Here is a 16465-nt window from a genome sequence, read left to right as displayed (position 1 = left end):
ATTTATTACACCATGGAGGAATGACCACCTCCACCACCTCTCTCACACAGCCAAAAAGCTTGTAAACATCCACCGCCCTAATCCTCTCCGGGAACTCGAAAAAGTAGAATGAAGATATCGTCTCCCCCAAACCCAACTGCATCCTTCCGTACGAGAAAGAGTACCATTTTAAAGATAGATTTCAAAAACCTTTCTTATAAACTCCATGCCCTCCATTGAAACCAAAAAAGAAATCCAGAGGAGTGAAAAAACAAACTAGAGAGAAGGGAGAGTCTTTTTCTCTGTCTCTCCCATCCTTCTTGACAAGCTATTAGGAACAAACTTTGTATTCATTCATGTTTGGACATTCCTCATGCATTAGTTTTAATATGGTTTCTTTTTACTCTTAAAAAAAATTAATTGGTGTATTGTAGTTAATAGTTATTGTTATCCTAATATTTTGGACAAGTCGTTGGTTCAATCTTCAATATGAATTTATTGACCTCACCAAGAACCCAAAGTTACAATAAATATACAACCACTAGGCATTCTTCAAATAAAGAAATAGTTAAACTAATAATAGCTAGAGAAAGAAAGAAAGAAAGAAACATGTTCCATCATTTTATTTATATTGCTCACTCATTTCACCATGCCATTAACAATTACATATTTAAAATCACCAATTATTACAAAACTAGACGAGTACAAAGGTGACATTGAAATACTAACAAAGATGAATATCTTAGGCATGCAAAATCAACAGAAAAATAGGAGCAATCATTTGAGAAGGAACTTTTGGAGCCAAAAAGCAGAATACTTTGGATATCTTCTCAAATTATTTTTGAAATCAACATACAAGATTCCAAATCGTACTGTGTAGCCTGCATCCCATTCATAGCTGTCAGAAAATGACCATGCATAGTAGCCCTTCACATTTGCACCATCTCTGCAAAGAAAACGACATGATTATTCAATTTATTATGACCTACAAGTACTATTATTGTTGATTGTACACTTCCCTTCCTAAAATAGAATTGAATCAAATTATAGATTTTTTACCTTTTTTGTCATATTTTTAAAATTATTATAGTTCTAAAATGTCACAATTTAAAATTAATTTTTCGAATTGTCCCATTTCATGAAGACGCGCGGCCATTCAGATTTTTTTTTTCTTTAGATGCTCGGTCATCTATTGAGCGAATAGATGAAGAAGTCAAAGTAGGGTCTGCAGATCTTATCAATCATGCACTTTGAATTTTTCATGTGCTCACCCAATAGATGGGCGAGCATAAGCAAAAAAATAATAATTCATGTGCTCGTCGAATAAATGGTCGAGCGTTTTTACGAAATGGGACAATCTAAAAACTTAATTCAAAATGTGATATTTTAGAACTATAATTTCAAAAGTGTGGCAGGAAAGCAAAAAGTCCTCAAATTATCCTTAAAAATCTGCATCAAATTGAATCGTTTCAAAATTTATTTAAAACTAATTGATCAAACGAAGCTGAATCATAATAAAATATCAACTAAATTAATTAAATCGTTTCAATTTATTCGAAATCAAGCCAAAATAAAACTATTAGTTTGATATATCGGTTCGAAATTCCGAACCGCAGCAACAATTTTTTTCAAATAGAATGATTTGCTAAAAAATCGAACTGTCATATTTTTATACAAATTTTTTAAATAAAAAATTTTAAATTCTCTTTTAGCATTTTTATTTTTGTTGCGGTTCGATTTATTTTGATTCTAAAATTATTAGTGTCACATAAATTCGGCTCACTATTCAAACATAATAATTCAATTACTTTAACTTCAGCTGGATTGTTTAGTTCAAAGATTTTTTAAATAATCCTCCTAGTTGAAATATTTTATAAATAATATAATATTATTAAAGTCGAAATATAAAAAAATTATTAAAGTCGAAATATAAATAAATAAATTGTTTAACTCATACTTTATTCCTTGAAGAAGAAATTTGAGATGTTGATCATGGTATCTAATCCTAATACCATCTTTACGAGCTTCATTGATTGGTATTGAGTCATTCCTTGATTGAGCAATACCTAAAAAAATTTCACACAAAAAATTAATAATCTATTTAACACACTTAATTAACTTTATAATTAATTAATTAATTACCATTTTCAGTAATGTAAACTGGTGGATTCTTGTAAACATCTTTGATGTGTTTTACAAGATCATGAATTCCCTTTGGATACACATATAGCCATGTCAAATCAGTCTGCAAAATTATAAAGTTATAATATTATTAAACTTTATAGAAAATAATTAAAAAAATATTATTTATACGAGATAATTTTAAATTATAGTCCGCAATCGTGATATTATCATATCTCGCATTTGTATACAATTTGTAAGAAGTTTGAGTATCGCGATTGAATTGAAATTGATCGATAAAAAATCATACCGCGGGGCCGATAGATACACCATTCTTCAATGCTGTGATCAAGGAAAAAATTGAATGTTTGTATTGTTAGTTCAATGTTAAAATGCAATAGAAAATAGTTTATATGATATATATTTAGCTTTTTTTTTCTAAATACTTACGAGTAACATTTGCTTCAATATCGGTGTAGTAAGTCCTGTTGACAGTTGTTGGTGGAATGCTTTGTGCATAATATGTGGAGTAATAGTTTACACCAAGAAAATCATAGGAACCTTTGATCAATTCAACTTCTTCTTTTGAGAATTTGGGAAGTCTATTACCTAAGGAAGTAATCATAGATTGAGGATAGTGACCATATGTAAGAGGATGAGCAAACCTGAAAAAATTAATAAGGTTCAATCAAAATGTGTAATAGATAAAGTTTATCGGATAACTATCGTTAAATCAGCTCAATTAATAATTATATATATGAATATTTGACGGCAGAGACAAAAATTTGAATTTGTAAAATTCATTTATTTTCTTTAAAAAAATGAAACGTCAATTGCTAAACTATTAAAAAATATATATTTATCATATAAATAAGTTGTTCATCTTATGTCAGCTAATCGATGAGCGTTTAACTTTGTAACCAATTTAATAAGTACTATGATAGATGTTAAATGATTATAATATCACTTTAATTAATAATAATTTTTGTTTTTGTGATTTCATAACTTCAAAAAATTTCAAATTTTGTAGATTATTGAACTTCGACTAAATTTAAAGATTCTTACCATCCGAAAAAGAAGTCTAGTGCTCGACTTGCAGCTACACGATCGGCAGCACTCTTGGTATAGGGTTCGAAAAAATGAGTAACTAAAGTGGCTCCAATCTTTCCTTTTTGATGAGCCTATGACAATAAAAATAAATTTTATTAACAGGTGAATACATATATTAAAAAACGTGCACGCAGGCGCTCAGTCTCTACCGTGACATCAAAGTTTTTGACATTTTCAGTACTACAATCCGTCTTAACCATCTCATTAAAAATTATAAAGATCAACCGTCGAGAATATTTTTTTATAATTTTGCTAGCGCGTCCTCCACTTTTCAATATATTATATTTGATAACTTTTATGGAAAAATTACTTGATATTTGGCCTTGTACAATCTGGCAGCAGCAGCATGAGAAAGAATCAAGTTATGAGCAACAATGTATGGCTCTGTAGATGAGTCACCATATTGGCAATTTGCAACATATTTAGAACATCTACCAGGTGCAAATGTGCCACCATTGTAACCATTGATGGTGTAGGAAAATGGTTCATTAAGTGTCACCCAATGTTTAACCCTATCTCCATATGTCTTGAAGACAAAATCAGCATAGTTTTCAAAATCCTTCCTGTTTTTGGTCCATAAAATAGAGAATTAATTAATATAATTGCTTTTTCTTTTTTTTCACTTAAAAGGATTTAAATTAATAGGATATAATATAGTGTTACTTACACTACTTTATAACTTAGAAATCCCTTATATTCATCTTCAAGACTTTGTGGAAGATCCCAATGAAAGAGTGTTACAAATGGTATTAAGCCTGCCACCATCATATATGCAAAGAAAATGAGTCCATAGAGTTTGTGATTTTATTTATAAATTAAAATGCAAGTAACTATAATTTTACAACGTCTCATATGAAATTTAAACTTTGTATATTAAAATTACTTGATCAAACTTTTACGATTGAACTTGCAAACATCACAGACGAAATTTAAACTTTACTGTCTAAAATTACATGATTAAACACTTACGACTAAACTTACCATTGTTTCTAACAGATTTTATTCTTTGCTTTTTAAAATTACATGGTCAGGCTCTTATGACTGAACTTTCAACTATCTTGGATGGAATTTAAACTTTATTTTTTAAAATTATATGTTGGACTTTCAGACTCTTACGATTGAACTTACAAATATTTTAGAGAAAATTTAAACTCTTACAATTGAACTTACAAATATCTTAGACAAAATTTAAACTTTGTTTTCGAAAATTACATGTTTAGACTCTTACGACTGGATTGAGCTTACAAACGTCTCAGACGGAATTTTAACTTCATATTTTAAAACTATATGATCAGACTCTTCCGACTGAATTGACACGTTATTGATCAGAGTTAGAGAATAAACTAATGAAAAATGTATTATAAGAGGTATTTACCATTTGCTAAGATCTCATTGATGAGATTGTTATAGAATTTAACACCCAAGGGATTCACTTTACCCTTGCCCTCTGCATATCATATCATTGCACAATCAAAATCACTAAAAATAGTTTTAAAAAAATTGAGATGGAAAATCTTCAAATCATCACAAGATATCATACTTGGAAATATTCTTGACCATGAGATGGAGAATCTGTATGAGTCCAACCCAATTTCTTTGACAACCTTGATGTCACTCTACAAAATAATTGAAGTTTTGTTCAATTCTTTACCTCAAATATAAAGTATATTTTTATTTATTTTTCTCACAAAAAAACAAGACAAAATTTATTGAAAATATTCAAGTAAGATTACCTTGTATCTATGATAAAAATCAGCACCTATATTTCCACTACTGTGGTCCCAAATCTTATCTGCTCAATCAAAACAAAGAGAAAGAGAGATTTTTATTATTTTTAATTAGGTTCATATGAGTTCAAAAATTAAATTAAATTAATGGATACTTTTTAAAGTTAACCATAAAAAGATAAATAAATAAAGTAACCTGGATGTTGTTTAGTGAAAGTGTCCCATATACTTGGTCCCCTCCCATCTATATTTGAAGCTCCTTCTACCTTGAATAGTTAGCCACGAAGAAAAAAAGTCATTGATAATTTATTATTATAAGATGGTTTGTCGCATATCACAAATCACATGTTATTAAAAAGGGACACGTCATTAGCATATTCTCATTAGCATATTGGCAAATGTTTGACATTTAAGAATGTGGTCTGGAACTCTTTACGTGTTAACAATTCTTATATTAGATGAGTTTGTCCATTCAAGTAGGGTTGTTTAAAAAACTGAACTGAAATATTAAATTGAAGCTTTGTTAAAATAATTGAATCATTATATTATTGTATAAACAATTCTAAAACCGAACTGAAACTAAAATCAAACCATATCGAAACTGTAACTAAAACTTAAAATAAAAAATATTAAAAATTAGTTTTAATTTAAAAAAATAATAATTAAAATAGTTTAATGGTTTAATTTTTTTATAAATGATTCGGTTTAGAAAAAATTAACTTCTAATAGATCGATATGGTTCAAAATTTCAAAATGATATATCAAACTAATTATTATGTTTTGGTTTGAAGTAAATTGAAGCAGCTCAGTTTAATTGAAATAAATTTTTACTATTTGATTCGGTTGGGTTTTCTCATTAAACCATACTATGAATAACCCTACCTACACCATGTGTAGGTGGATGTGGATGGTTAAAAATACCATTTACCATATAGAAAATGAGTATTTTGAGATCTCCTTGTTAAAACTGTTTTTTATTTTTTAAATTTTACTTAGTTTTAGATTTATGATAAAAACATATAATACATGATGCTTTTCTTCAGGAAAAATGAAGATAAGCTAGAAATAACTCATTTTTAAATTTTCTAAAAAATAATTCACAAAATATGAAACACATTGTTGCAAATTATGTGGTTGTGTGAACCTGATAAGCTGAAGAACCGATTCCGAATAGAAAATCCGCAGGAAAAAGAGTTCTATTGAATGTTGTAGCATAGTGACCTGGATGAACTTCTTGTGAAGGGGTTGCAGCTCCAGTGACAACAGCCAAGAGGGTAGCTAGAGAAAAGAGATGGAGAAGGGAAGGACTTATGGTTCCCATGGCTCCAGATTTTGATGTGTGTAAATGTGGTTGAAGTGATATCTATTTAAATGCAAAAGAGTGGACTTTGATTATTTTATTATAATTAGTTTATTGGAAATAATTGATTTTATTTATTAACATCAATCTCAATGACAATGATTATCTACCTAAAATATCTCACTGATATTATATTTTATATAGTTAAATGGTTAAATAGGGTACTCTGGGTAACTATTATAAAAGTAATCCTATTCATATATTTAATTATTACACCAATACTTATACTCAACAGTATTTTACAGTAGTCACTAAATTTGATTAATACAGTATAAGAACATGGTTAATGCAATAATGAAGTTGGTTAATGCAACATTCAGGTATTAAAAATAATTTATAACAGTCACCAAATTTGGTTAATGCAGTGTAAAAACTTGGTTAATGCGATAATAAAGTTGGTTAATGCAACACCCAGGTATTAAAAATATTTTTTAGCAGTCATCAAACTTGGTTAATGCAGTAATGAAGTTGGTTAATACATGTCTATGTATTAAAAATAAACGTCCGTACATTAATAGTATTCGTCCGTACATAAACAGTATCGTCCGTACATGAACAATGTCGTCCGTACATACGGTGTAGGTGTAAGAATAACATTTCTGCTATTATAAACAATAAAATACTTTTTAAATTTATTGAATAAATAACATATTTAATTAATTACTCTCTCCGTTCCTTTTTAAATATTATTTTAGTATAAAATTTTTTAACCAAGATAGTGAATAGTTAGATTTTGTTTTTTATTATATCCTTATTTATTTATTTATTTTTTGCTTTTTAAATAAATTCAATCACAAAGATGAAGTTATTGAAGCATTATATACCTTTCCCAATGTATGCATAAATGCAGTGGGGTATATGGTAACATGTTGTGGTGTGTCTTAAAAAAGGAAGAAGAAATAATGCAGAAACAATTTTGAATGCATGTCTAGGGTAAAATAAATATGTCTTTAAAGCGGTGGTTTGTGGGGGTTGAGGTTCAATGCCTGTTAATTTCTTTGGATGAAATGAAATGTGAATTATTTTGTGTTTCTTGATTTGATGATGTTGGTTTAAGATGATGCACGAATGATTGCCAGCCACAGCCATTCTAATGAGTGAATGGATATGAACCAAGAATGACCGGAGATTTATTAGACTATGTAGAATGATTTATGGATTGAACACCCTAATTTTTTACTTTTTACATTTCATATCATTTTTTCTCTTTTCCACTTAATAATTCAACATTCATTCAATTTTTACTAACTACAATGATTTTTGTTTAATACTCCATCCGTTTTTTATTATAAGTCGTTTTAGACTTTTCACACAGATTAAGAAAAATAATAATTGTTGTATGAAAATGAGAAATTATGAAGGTTTTTACAAAATTATCTTTCATTAATGACATGTGGAAGATAAATTTATATAATTGAAAGGAGAGAGAATAATAAATATTTAAGGATATAATAGAAAAAATAGCATTAATTATTCATTGGAATTGGAAAGCGACTTATATTTAAATACAAATTTTTTTTCAAAACGACTTATAATAAAAAAACGGAGGGAGTAAAATTCAACACCCTACCCCACCACTTTTATTTCATATTCATATTTTCTTTTATATTTTTGTTTTTGTGATTATATATTAATAACAATTATCAATTGAAATTAAATTAAAATAATTAAGAGTTAAATAAATTTTTTAATATAATAATTTAGTAGAATTTTGGTTGTTAAAAAGGTTATTATTGGGATTTATTTTACTAAAAAGATTGTTAGTGCTACAAACAAGATTTTACTTGAGGCTAAATAGTAATATTAGAGAAAAAAATCTCAATTTTTTTCCGTATCCAAATCTAATAAACCAAGTCTCTACTTATAGAGGAAAAAAATAATAAATTTTGATGAAAATAAAAATAAATAAAAAAAATGACTTAAAATAAAATAATTAATTTCAAATAATTAAAGTGAGATAAAAATCTAAACAATTACAACAACCAATAAGATTTTGCAAAATATTATAGTAGCCCCCACTTCCTCCTCATTCAACATGTTGAATGTTTTCAACACAAATTAATTCACATCATTTTCAACACTTCATTCAACACTCCATTGCAACTATTCAACTATTGAATAATTTTTTCAACACCTCCATTATACATAGTCTCAAATCTGTTTTAAGTAAAAATTCAACATGTTTTTATATGATTTGTCTTTAATATTTTTGACTTTTTAGACTATCTACAATGATTTACATATTCAACACCATGTTTTTTTACTTTTTATATTCCACATCATTTTCTCTCTCTTCCACCTAATAATTCAACATTAATTCAACGTTTACTTACTACAACGGTTTTTGTTTAATAAAATTCAACACCCTACCTCACCACTTTTATTTCATATTTTTATTTTCTTTTATATTTTTATTTTTGTGATTATATATTAATAATAATTGTCAATTAAAATTAAATTAAAATAATTAAGACTTAAATATCTTATTTTAATGTTTTTCTAATTTAATAATTTATTTTAATTTTATTGTTCTAATTTTATATTCTTTATTAATTTTGGGTGTTAAAAGAGTTATTGTTGGGATCCATTTTACTAAAAGGATGTTTAAAACTACAAACAATAATTTATAGGAGGTTAAATAGAAAAATTAGAGAGAAAAACGTCGATTTTTTTGTGTCCAAATTAAATGAACCAAGTCTCTATTTATAGACAAAAAAATGATGAATTTTGGTGAAAATAAAAATAAATAAATAATTGATTTATTATAAAATAATTGTTTCAAATAATTATGATGAAATAAAAAATCTAAATAATCAAAACTACCAATAAAATTTTGCAAAGTATATCATGTGGTCCCCACTCCTTTCTCATTCAACATGTTGAATATATTCAACACCAATTAATCCACATCACATTCAACATCTCATTCAACACACCATTGGAAGCATTTAACTATTAAAAAAATTATTCAACACCCCATTGCTAGTGATCTTAGTGTTGAAACATACGTAAACTATATTGGTGAATCAATAGGAAAAAGTGATACTTGAAGAAGATGAAGTGGAAAAATAGTAGAGAGAGAGAGAGAGCGCAATTGAGATGACGAGTAAATTTTGGCATCAACAACAAATGTTACATTTGAGGGTACTTATACAAGCTAAGACAAAAACAAGGAGAATACAAAACAACTTAAAAAAAAGCTAAAAAGCTCAAACTCTAGCTCATAACCGGTTACACCAAATACTATAACCGGTTACACTAAATACTGTAACCGGTTACGCCTACTTAAAACACAAATGCAGAACTGAAAAACACCTTCTGTAACCGGTTACACCTTTTCACGTAACCGGTTATGCCCTCGAAAAACCAGCTCCAAAAGTATTTATTTTTAAGCCGCTCTCAACAATCTGCTCCCAGAAGCTTAAACAATGGTTTGAATTATTATGCACATCTAATACACCACCTTAATTCAAATGCTTCAAGTTCTTCATGCCCAAGCTCATCACCAACTTCTTGAACACAACATTTATGATCCCTTTTGCCAATAAATCTGCAACTTGTTTTTTGCTTCGACAGTATCCCAACCTCAGGTTGCCTTCACATTCCAGATCCCTCAAGTAATGAAACACCATCTCAATATGTTTGCTCCTCCCATGTGCAATGGAATTCTTGGCAAGGTTAATGGCCGAAACATTATCAACCAAGAGTGTGTCAGCTTCTCCAACATTCTTATCCAGCTCTCTCAATAGATTCATAAGCCACACGGCTTGGCACGCACATAACGACGCAGAGATATACTCGACCTCACAAAAAGAGAGTGCAATCACTGGTTCCTTTTTATAACATCAAGAGCTTGGTGCTCCTCCAAACATAAAGACATAACCATCCGTAGACTTCCAATCTTCTTTATCTCCGCACCAATTGGAATCAGTATAAACGAGAAACTCGCATTTTCTACATGTATCTTCAACAGAAAAGAGAACTCCGCAGCCAAGAGTTCCATTGACGTATCTTAGGATCCTCTTAACTGCTTCCAAGTGAGACACCTTCAGTCTCTCCATGAATCTACTCGCAATACCGACACTAAATGTCATATCTAGCAGTGTATTGCACAAGTAACGTAATGATCCAATCAATCTTATATATTATGTTGGATCCATATTTTGCTCATTATCACTTTTGGACAGCTGCAACCTTGCTTCAGTTGGTGTATTGGCAGCATTACAATTCTCTATATCACACCTCTTCAATATCTCAAGAGCATATTTTTTTTATGCATGAGCAGTCTCAGTTTTGACTTGTGGAACTATATGCCAAGAAAGTAAGTCATAATCCCAAGGTCACTCACTTCAAATTCATCCATAAGCCCACTCTTGAACTTAGAGATACCTAATTCATTGCTGCTTGTGATCAACAAATCATTAATATTTAAGAAAAGTATAATCACATCTTTTATCGCATTCGTCTTCACATAGACACCATGCTCGGAAACACATTTCTTGAAGCCAACATTGACTAGGAAACCATATATGCATTTTCTTCAATGTGTAGACCCCTTCCATTTTGATTTGTCACAACAAAACCGGGGGGTTATTCTACATAAAATTCCTCCCCAAGTGGACCATTCAAAAACGTGGATTTCACATCCATTTGATACATCGACCAATTGTTGCAATTTGCAATGCCAGCAACTAGCCTTATGGTTTCTAGCTTAGCAATAGGTGTAAACACCTCATCAAAGTCTATACCTTCTCTTTTCAAAAATTCCTTCCCAACTAGTCGAGCCTTATGCTTGATAATTTCACCTTTGGAATTTGCCTTCACTTTATAGATCCATCTCACACCGATTGGCTTATTTCGTTCCAGTAGATCAACCAACCCCGAAGTACTATTTTTTTCAATCGATTCTAGTTCCTCTTTCATCGCACACACCCACTTTGAATCACTTAATGCATCTTCCGTGCTAACGGGCTCAAGTCCGGCCATAAGTGCAAAATGAACGAAATCGTCGTCATCGTTGATTTTGTTATCCTGGAATACTTCACAATCTTGGAGTCTCTGAGACAAACCTTTTTGTCTAGTTGGTCGTCTACACTTTTCCCCTGATTTCGGCTTCAACCGGTTGTTGTTCTGTACTACCTGCAACCTGATAATTCAAATTTTTGTTGCCGTAATCAGTTACAGGATTCTGGTAATCGGTGACACCTTCTGCAGAACCAGTTCCAGCGGCTTCTGTATTCAGAAAATCGTGCTCGTAACCGGTTAAGCCATTTTGATAACCGGTTACAAGACCTGTCAAACTAGTCCCATACCTGCTAAACTACTTCAGTTCTTCAAGCACAACATCCCGACTGATCTCAATCTTCTTGTTTTCAACATCATCAATTTATAACGTCTAGTAGGATGATAATCAACGAGCAAGGTCTTTTCACCCGTGTCATCCAACTTCTTTAGAAGTTGACCCAGAATGTGCTTAAATGCTATCAAACCGAAAAACTTTCAAATGACTCAAGCTTGGTTTAAATTCAGATCATGCCTCTTTTGGAGTCACCTTATCAAGCTTCTTTGTATAACACCTATTCAACATATAAGCGGCTGTAGAAATGGCTTCATGTTAGAACATAGTTTGGTTCTAATCATATTTTAGTGTTTTTATGATAACAAGCAAACAAATTTTGTATAAAGCAAACATGGTACTCTAATCATATGGTCGTAATTTCAGAAGATGTACCAGTACCAGCAATCAGAACTTGAAGCTAGAGAAACACAACGCAAGTCATAAAGCAACTTCTGATACTGCACGCTGCAAACATATCTACAACAGAAGTTGAAGAACAAGGCTGAACAGAAGATTATAAAGAATGATTCAAATTATCACCGCTGAAAGCAACTTCTGATATTACACCAGAACACCGTAAACACATTCACAACAGAAGTTGAAGAACAAAGACTGAACAGAAGATTATGCAGATTGATTCAAATTAAACCGTTGAAAACATAATCATTAGCAAAACGGCTGCAACACTCCAAAAGCGGAATTCCCAAGGTTGATTGAAGAAGCTATCTACATGAAAATCCTTGGAGACAACAAAAGCAAAGACAACACGCAAACCATTTAATGCTGAATACAAGCTTTTGAGATAACGGTCAAAAATTCTGAAGCTATATATATACTCATGATCGTTTGAAGGAAATACAACGAGCGAAATAGAAGAAAACAAGAAAGAACACACAAGAACACTGCAACTCTGATAAATCATCAAGTGTGAAGAAAAATTCTCTGAAGCTAAATTTTCTTATTCATATTCTGAGTTCATCATTATGTACTTAATCTTAGTGAAATATCACAGTTGTGATTACAGCTTTTTAGAAGCAAAACAATACATTGTCAACAGAAGTTACGTGGTAACTGAGTCCTTGAGAGACCAGTTGGGTCAGGAGTCTCAAGAAGTCTAGGACTAGTTGAGTCTTAGAAGATTAGTTAGTCATAATCAGTTAGTTTATGCGGGATTGTTAGTCACCATCAGTTTGGCTCGTGCATTGTATTATGAGTCACGGCAGTTGGTCGTGCAAGTGTAATCAGGTTCTGATTATAGTGGATTAAGACCTCTGTTGAGAGAGACAAATCACCTTGTTGAGGGTGGACTGGAGGTAGCCTTATTGAGAAGGTGAACCAGGATAAAAATAACTGTGTTCTGACTACCTTTCCTTCATAAATTTTTTTTAAAACCCACTTATTCAACCCCTTCTAAGTGTTTTCTCAACCTTCACTTCACCCCATAACTCATTCGACTAATCGTTTCCCTTTAACATACTTCAAACCATGTGTAAGAACAAAATTAATTTTATATCTGACTTTGGTTCTGAATCTAATACACCCGTAAATAAATGTATTCGCGTAATTAATAAATGGGTTAATAGTAATTCAACCCCCTGTAATGTTAGCGAATTTTGTTTTTGCCCCCTCCCTACCCTTTGGCAACGGTTTTTTCAAAAAAACCGTTGTCAAAACCTGCCTTTGGCAACGGTAGGGGGGTAAATCAAAACACGCTCATATTACAGGGGGGTAAACTACTATTAACCCTTAATAAATTGATTTGGTTTAAATCAACATGTTCGCGGGTACCACCCTTAAACATCCCCATATATAGTGACTAGAACCAAATAATACCCAGCTAGAAAAAACATTCAATCCACTACCTCTTGTCATTGAATTTGAACTTCCTTTTGGTCTTATCTGTTTTTTTTGGATATTTCATCTATGAACAACGCTAATTATGTCTAGGCCCCGCCCCATATGTGGACATACTAATAATTTAAAAGCATAATAAGAGAGTCTTTAAACTCAATAAATAAAAAGCTTTGATTTGTCGTTGTAATGTTCTCAAATTGCATTATTTCGTAGGTCCTATACTACAATGAAGATAGGTGTAGTAGGGTATATTGTGTTTTCTTAATCCTACTCATTAAAATTTTAATATGTTGGTATAAATGTATTTGTAATGGTTGTTTTATTTGGATTAAATATATTTTTGTTTCTTATAAATATTTTAAAATTTGTTTTTAGTTTTTATTAAAAAAATAACTATAAAAGTTTTATGCATGCAATTTTAATCTATGTTATTTTTTAAAATTTTTAAAATTGTTTAATTATTCTTTAATTTTTAAATTTTTGAATATTTTTTTATGTATGTTTAGAATACTGCAAAATATTTATTTACCAAACATTAAATTTTTTTAAAATGAGAAGAATCAAATATAAATTTTTTAAAATTCCAAAAAATAATTATAAAAATAATAAAAAAATCGACTTATAAATCAAATTTTGATTTTTTTTTTCAAGAAACTTTTTTTATAACGTTCCGAATATGTCTGCAAAATAATCATTCAAAAATACACATTGATAAACCAAAAGAGATTAAAACTATGTGTTTAATAATTTTGTAGGATCAAAACATGTCATTTTTATTTATAAAGACAATAAATAAAATTTGATAATTTATAAGAACTAAAAATATATTGAATCCTTTTATTTATAATAGGATTTGAAATCATTCAATTTCAATTTAGATTTTGGGTCCCCATATTTTTATATATTGTAATTTTCGTGTTACTCTTATAGTGGAAAATTTAAATTAATTTTAGTATATTTAAAAGAATTTTTTTTACATGAAAATTATGACGGTTTATACAATGTCTTGTTTGTCAATATTACGTCGGTTTAAAATCACGTAATTTGATGCATATTGTGTACATTTTATATGAGGATTTATTTTTTATGTGAAATATATGACATTTTAAATTGCCATTATTTTCAAATGAAAACCGCCACAAAATAATATGTTGAAAATGGAGGTTTGCACGGCATTTACTTTTAAACTGCCACTATTTACCTAACGACAGCAAAATATATGGCGTTTTTGTTAATTATGACCATCAAAACCGCGATAATCTTCACAAAATAACCGCCATAATTTACAAGTTTTTTCTCTTTATGGTGAGAGATAAAGAAGGATGGATAAATTATAAAATAGTAAATAAAAATATGGTGATCACTAGAGAATTTGAGTAGATGGATGAAAACACAAACATAAAAACTCTCTTAATCAAATTCTTGTGTTAATTGATTATAAAGAATTGCATTGTTTGAGTTTATTATAACTAACATATCCTAGAGAAAAAAATTGATAGAAAAATTAAGAAAATTTAGCTACTTTTTGTATATGATAGATTGTAGTAATTAATTTTTGTGTTCTCATTCATTTACAAAGAAAATATATTTATTGTTTCGTTGTTATTATTTATAATATGGGAAAGCATAATTATGAGATAATCAATTATATGTTGATCGGGTATTTAGCCATCATTATTCCTTAATATACTTTGTTCTGATTAATTTTAACTAATTTCTTATTAAATATTGTAATTATTATTTATTTAAGTTTTTATTTAGAACTTTATGTTTTTATGTTATATTTAAATATGGGTTAAATACTATTTATCCCCTGCCAAATTAGCGAGATTCGGTTTTCCCCCTTATTAAAAAAAAATTAGCCTTTGCCCCTTAACAAAAAAAGATTCTCCAAAGGGAAACCTTATTGAGGGAGATTCCATCAGACCTGCCTACGTGTAATGGATCTTCTTGCTTATGTGGCTGTTTGTGACACGGTGGCAAGGTCTCCTCATATTTCTTCATCCTTATATACATAATCCCCCTTGCAATGTTAGGGTTAAACATTGTTAGAAACTTGAAATGGGGAAGAAGAAGCGTGCTTGTAAGAATAAGGTTCCGCCACCGTCAAAGGCTAACAAACTGCCGTCACAGTCCAAGCAAAGGAATAAAAAGGAAAAGGAGCCGGTAGAGTCCAAGAAGGAGAAGCAAGTCAGGCATGCAAACAAGAACGAAGAAGGAGGAACCTCCGTTCGTGATGAGGAGGTATGTGTAGCTCGTCTTTCGTTTTTTCAGTTAAGATTAGGGTAAATGTTGGGTTTTTGTAATGTATGATTATTCTGATTTCAGTGTAACGATAAGTTCAATGCTGTACTCCAATATGGTGGGGAGTTTGTGTTTCTGAACGACGGTTGTACGATTTATAGAAGTGGTATGTCGTCGTTAGTTTCGGAACTCCGTTTAGAAGAGTTTACATTGGATAGTATACATAGGTTGGTGATGGGTTGGGGATATCGGGAAGGGACATATAGAATCTGGACTCTAATTCGTGAAATATGTGAAGATTATTTTCAGATTAGAAAGGATGACGATTGTTATGACTTTGCTGCATATAGCTGTGCTAATCGAATAGATGGGGAACTTTTTATAGAGCATGATGTTGTAGATATGGGAGCAACAGTAAGACTTCCTAGGTGTGTTAATGAGGTTGGTGAGATGGAAGGAAGTGATGAAGATGAGGTTGAGGGGCTAGGTGATAGTGAAGATGAGAGGGCCACTGCGCTTGTTGATGGTTTTGAAGGGGTAGATATAAGTTTACCACAGAAAGAGATCCCAAAAGTTGCTGAATATGTTAGTGTTAGTAAAGAGAAACCTTGTGAGGAAGATGAATATATTAGTGATGAGTTGGAAAGTTCTGATCCTGATTTGTCTGATAGTGAGAAAGCTAAAGTCCAAAAGTTTGAAAAGTTCAAAAAGGAGCATTTAAATAAAGATTTT

The 16465-nt window shown here is 30.4% G+C and overlaps 1 protein-coding gene across 1 annotated transcript; it reads right to left on the bottom strand.

Annotated features, from left to right (window-relative positions):
• Window positions 1-575: 575 nt before the first annotated feature.
• On the bottom strand, window positions 576-6292 carry LOC131662659 (vicianin hydrolase-like). Its single transcript, XM_058932508.1, has 13 exons — window positions 6082-6292; window positions 5134-5203; window positions 4944-5002; window positions 4751-4826; window positions 4586-4657; window positions 3878-3965; window positions 3521-3773; window positions 3166-3281; window positions 2551-2765; window positions 2411-2442; window positions 2122-2224; window positions 1937-2045; window positions 576-925 (listed from the first exon to the last, which is right to left on the bottom strand). Exons 1-13 carry the CDS (start codon window positions 6256-6258, stop codon window positions 757-759), a joined length of 1539 nt encoding a protein of 512 aa, XP_058788491.1. The 5' UTR covers window positions 6259-6292; the 3' UTR covers window positions 576-756.
• Between the last annotated feature and the right edge of the window lie 10173 nt (window positions 6293-16465).

Source organism: Vicia villosa, linkage group LG3 (assembly GCF_029867415.1).
Source record: "Vicia villosa cultivar HV-30 ecotype Madison, WI linkage group LG3, Vvil1.0, whole genome shotgun sequence".
Lineage (NCBI taxonomy): Eukaryota > Viridiplantae > Streptophyta > Magnoliopsida > Fabales > Fabaceae > Vicia > Vicia villosa.
Note: the sequence above shows the minus strand (reverse complement) of the source record. Positions and strands in the feature narration are given on the sequence as shown.

Bases quoted from the DNA above. Each gene is read 5' to 3' on its own strand.
- LOC131662659 (XM_058932508.1), bottom strand. From the start codon at position 6,258: ATGGGAACCATAAGTCCTTCCCTTCTCCATCTCTTTTCTCTAGCTACC. The intron at 3,774-3,877 runs GTAAGTAACACT...GACCAAAAACAG, and splicing joins TTTCTAAGTTATAAAGTAGT to GAAGGATTTTGAAAACTATG. The intron at 2,766-3,165 runs GTAAGAATCTTT...TAATTTTTTCAG, and splicing joins CTAGACTTCTTTTTCGGATG to GTTTGCTCATCCTCTTACAT.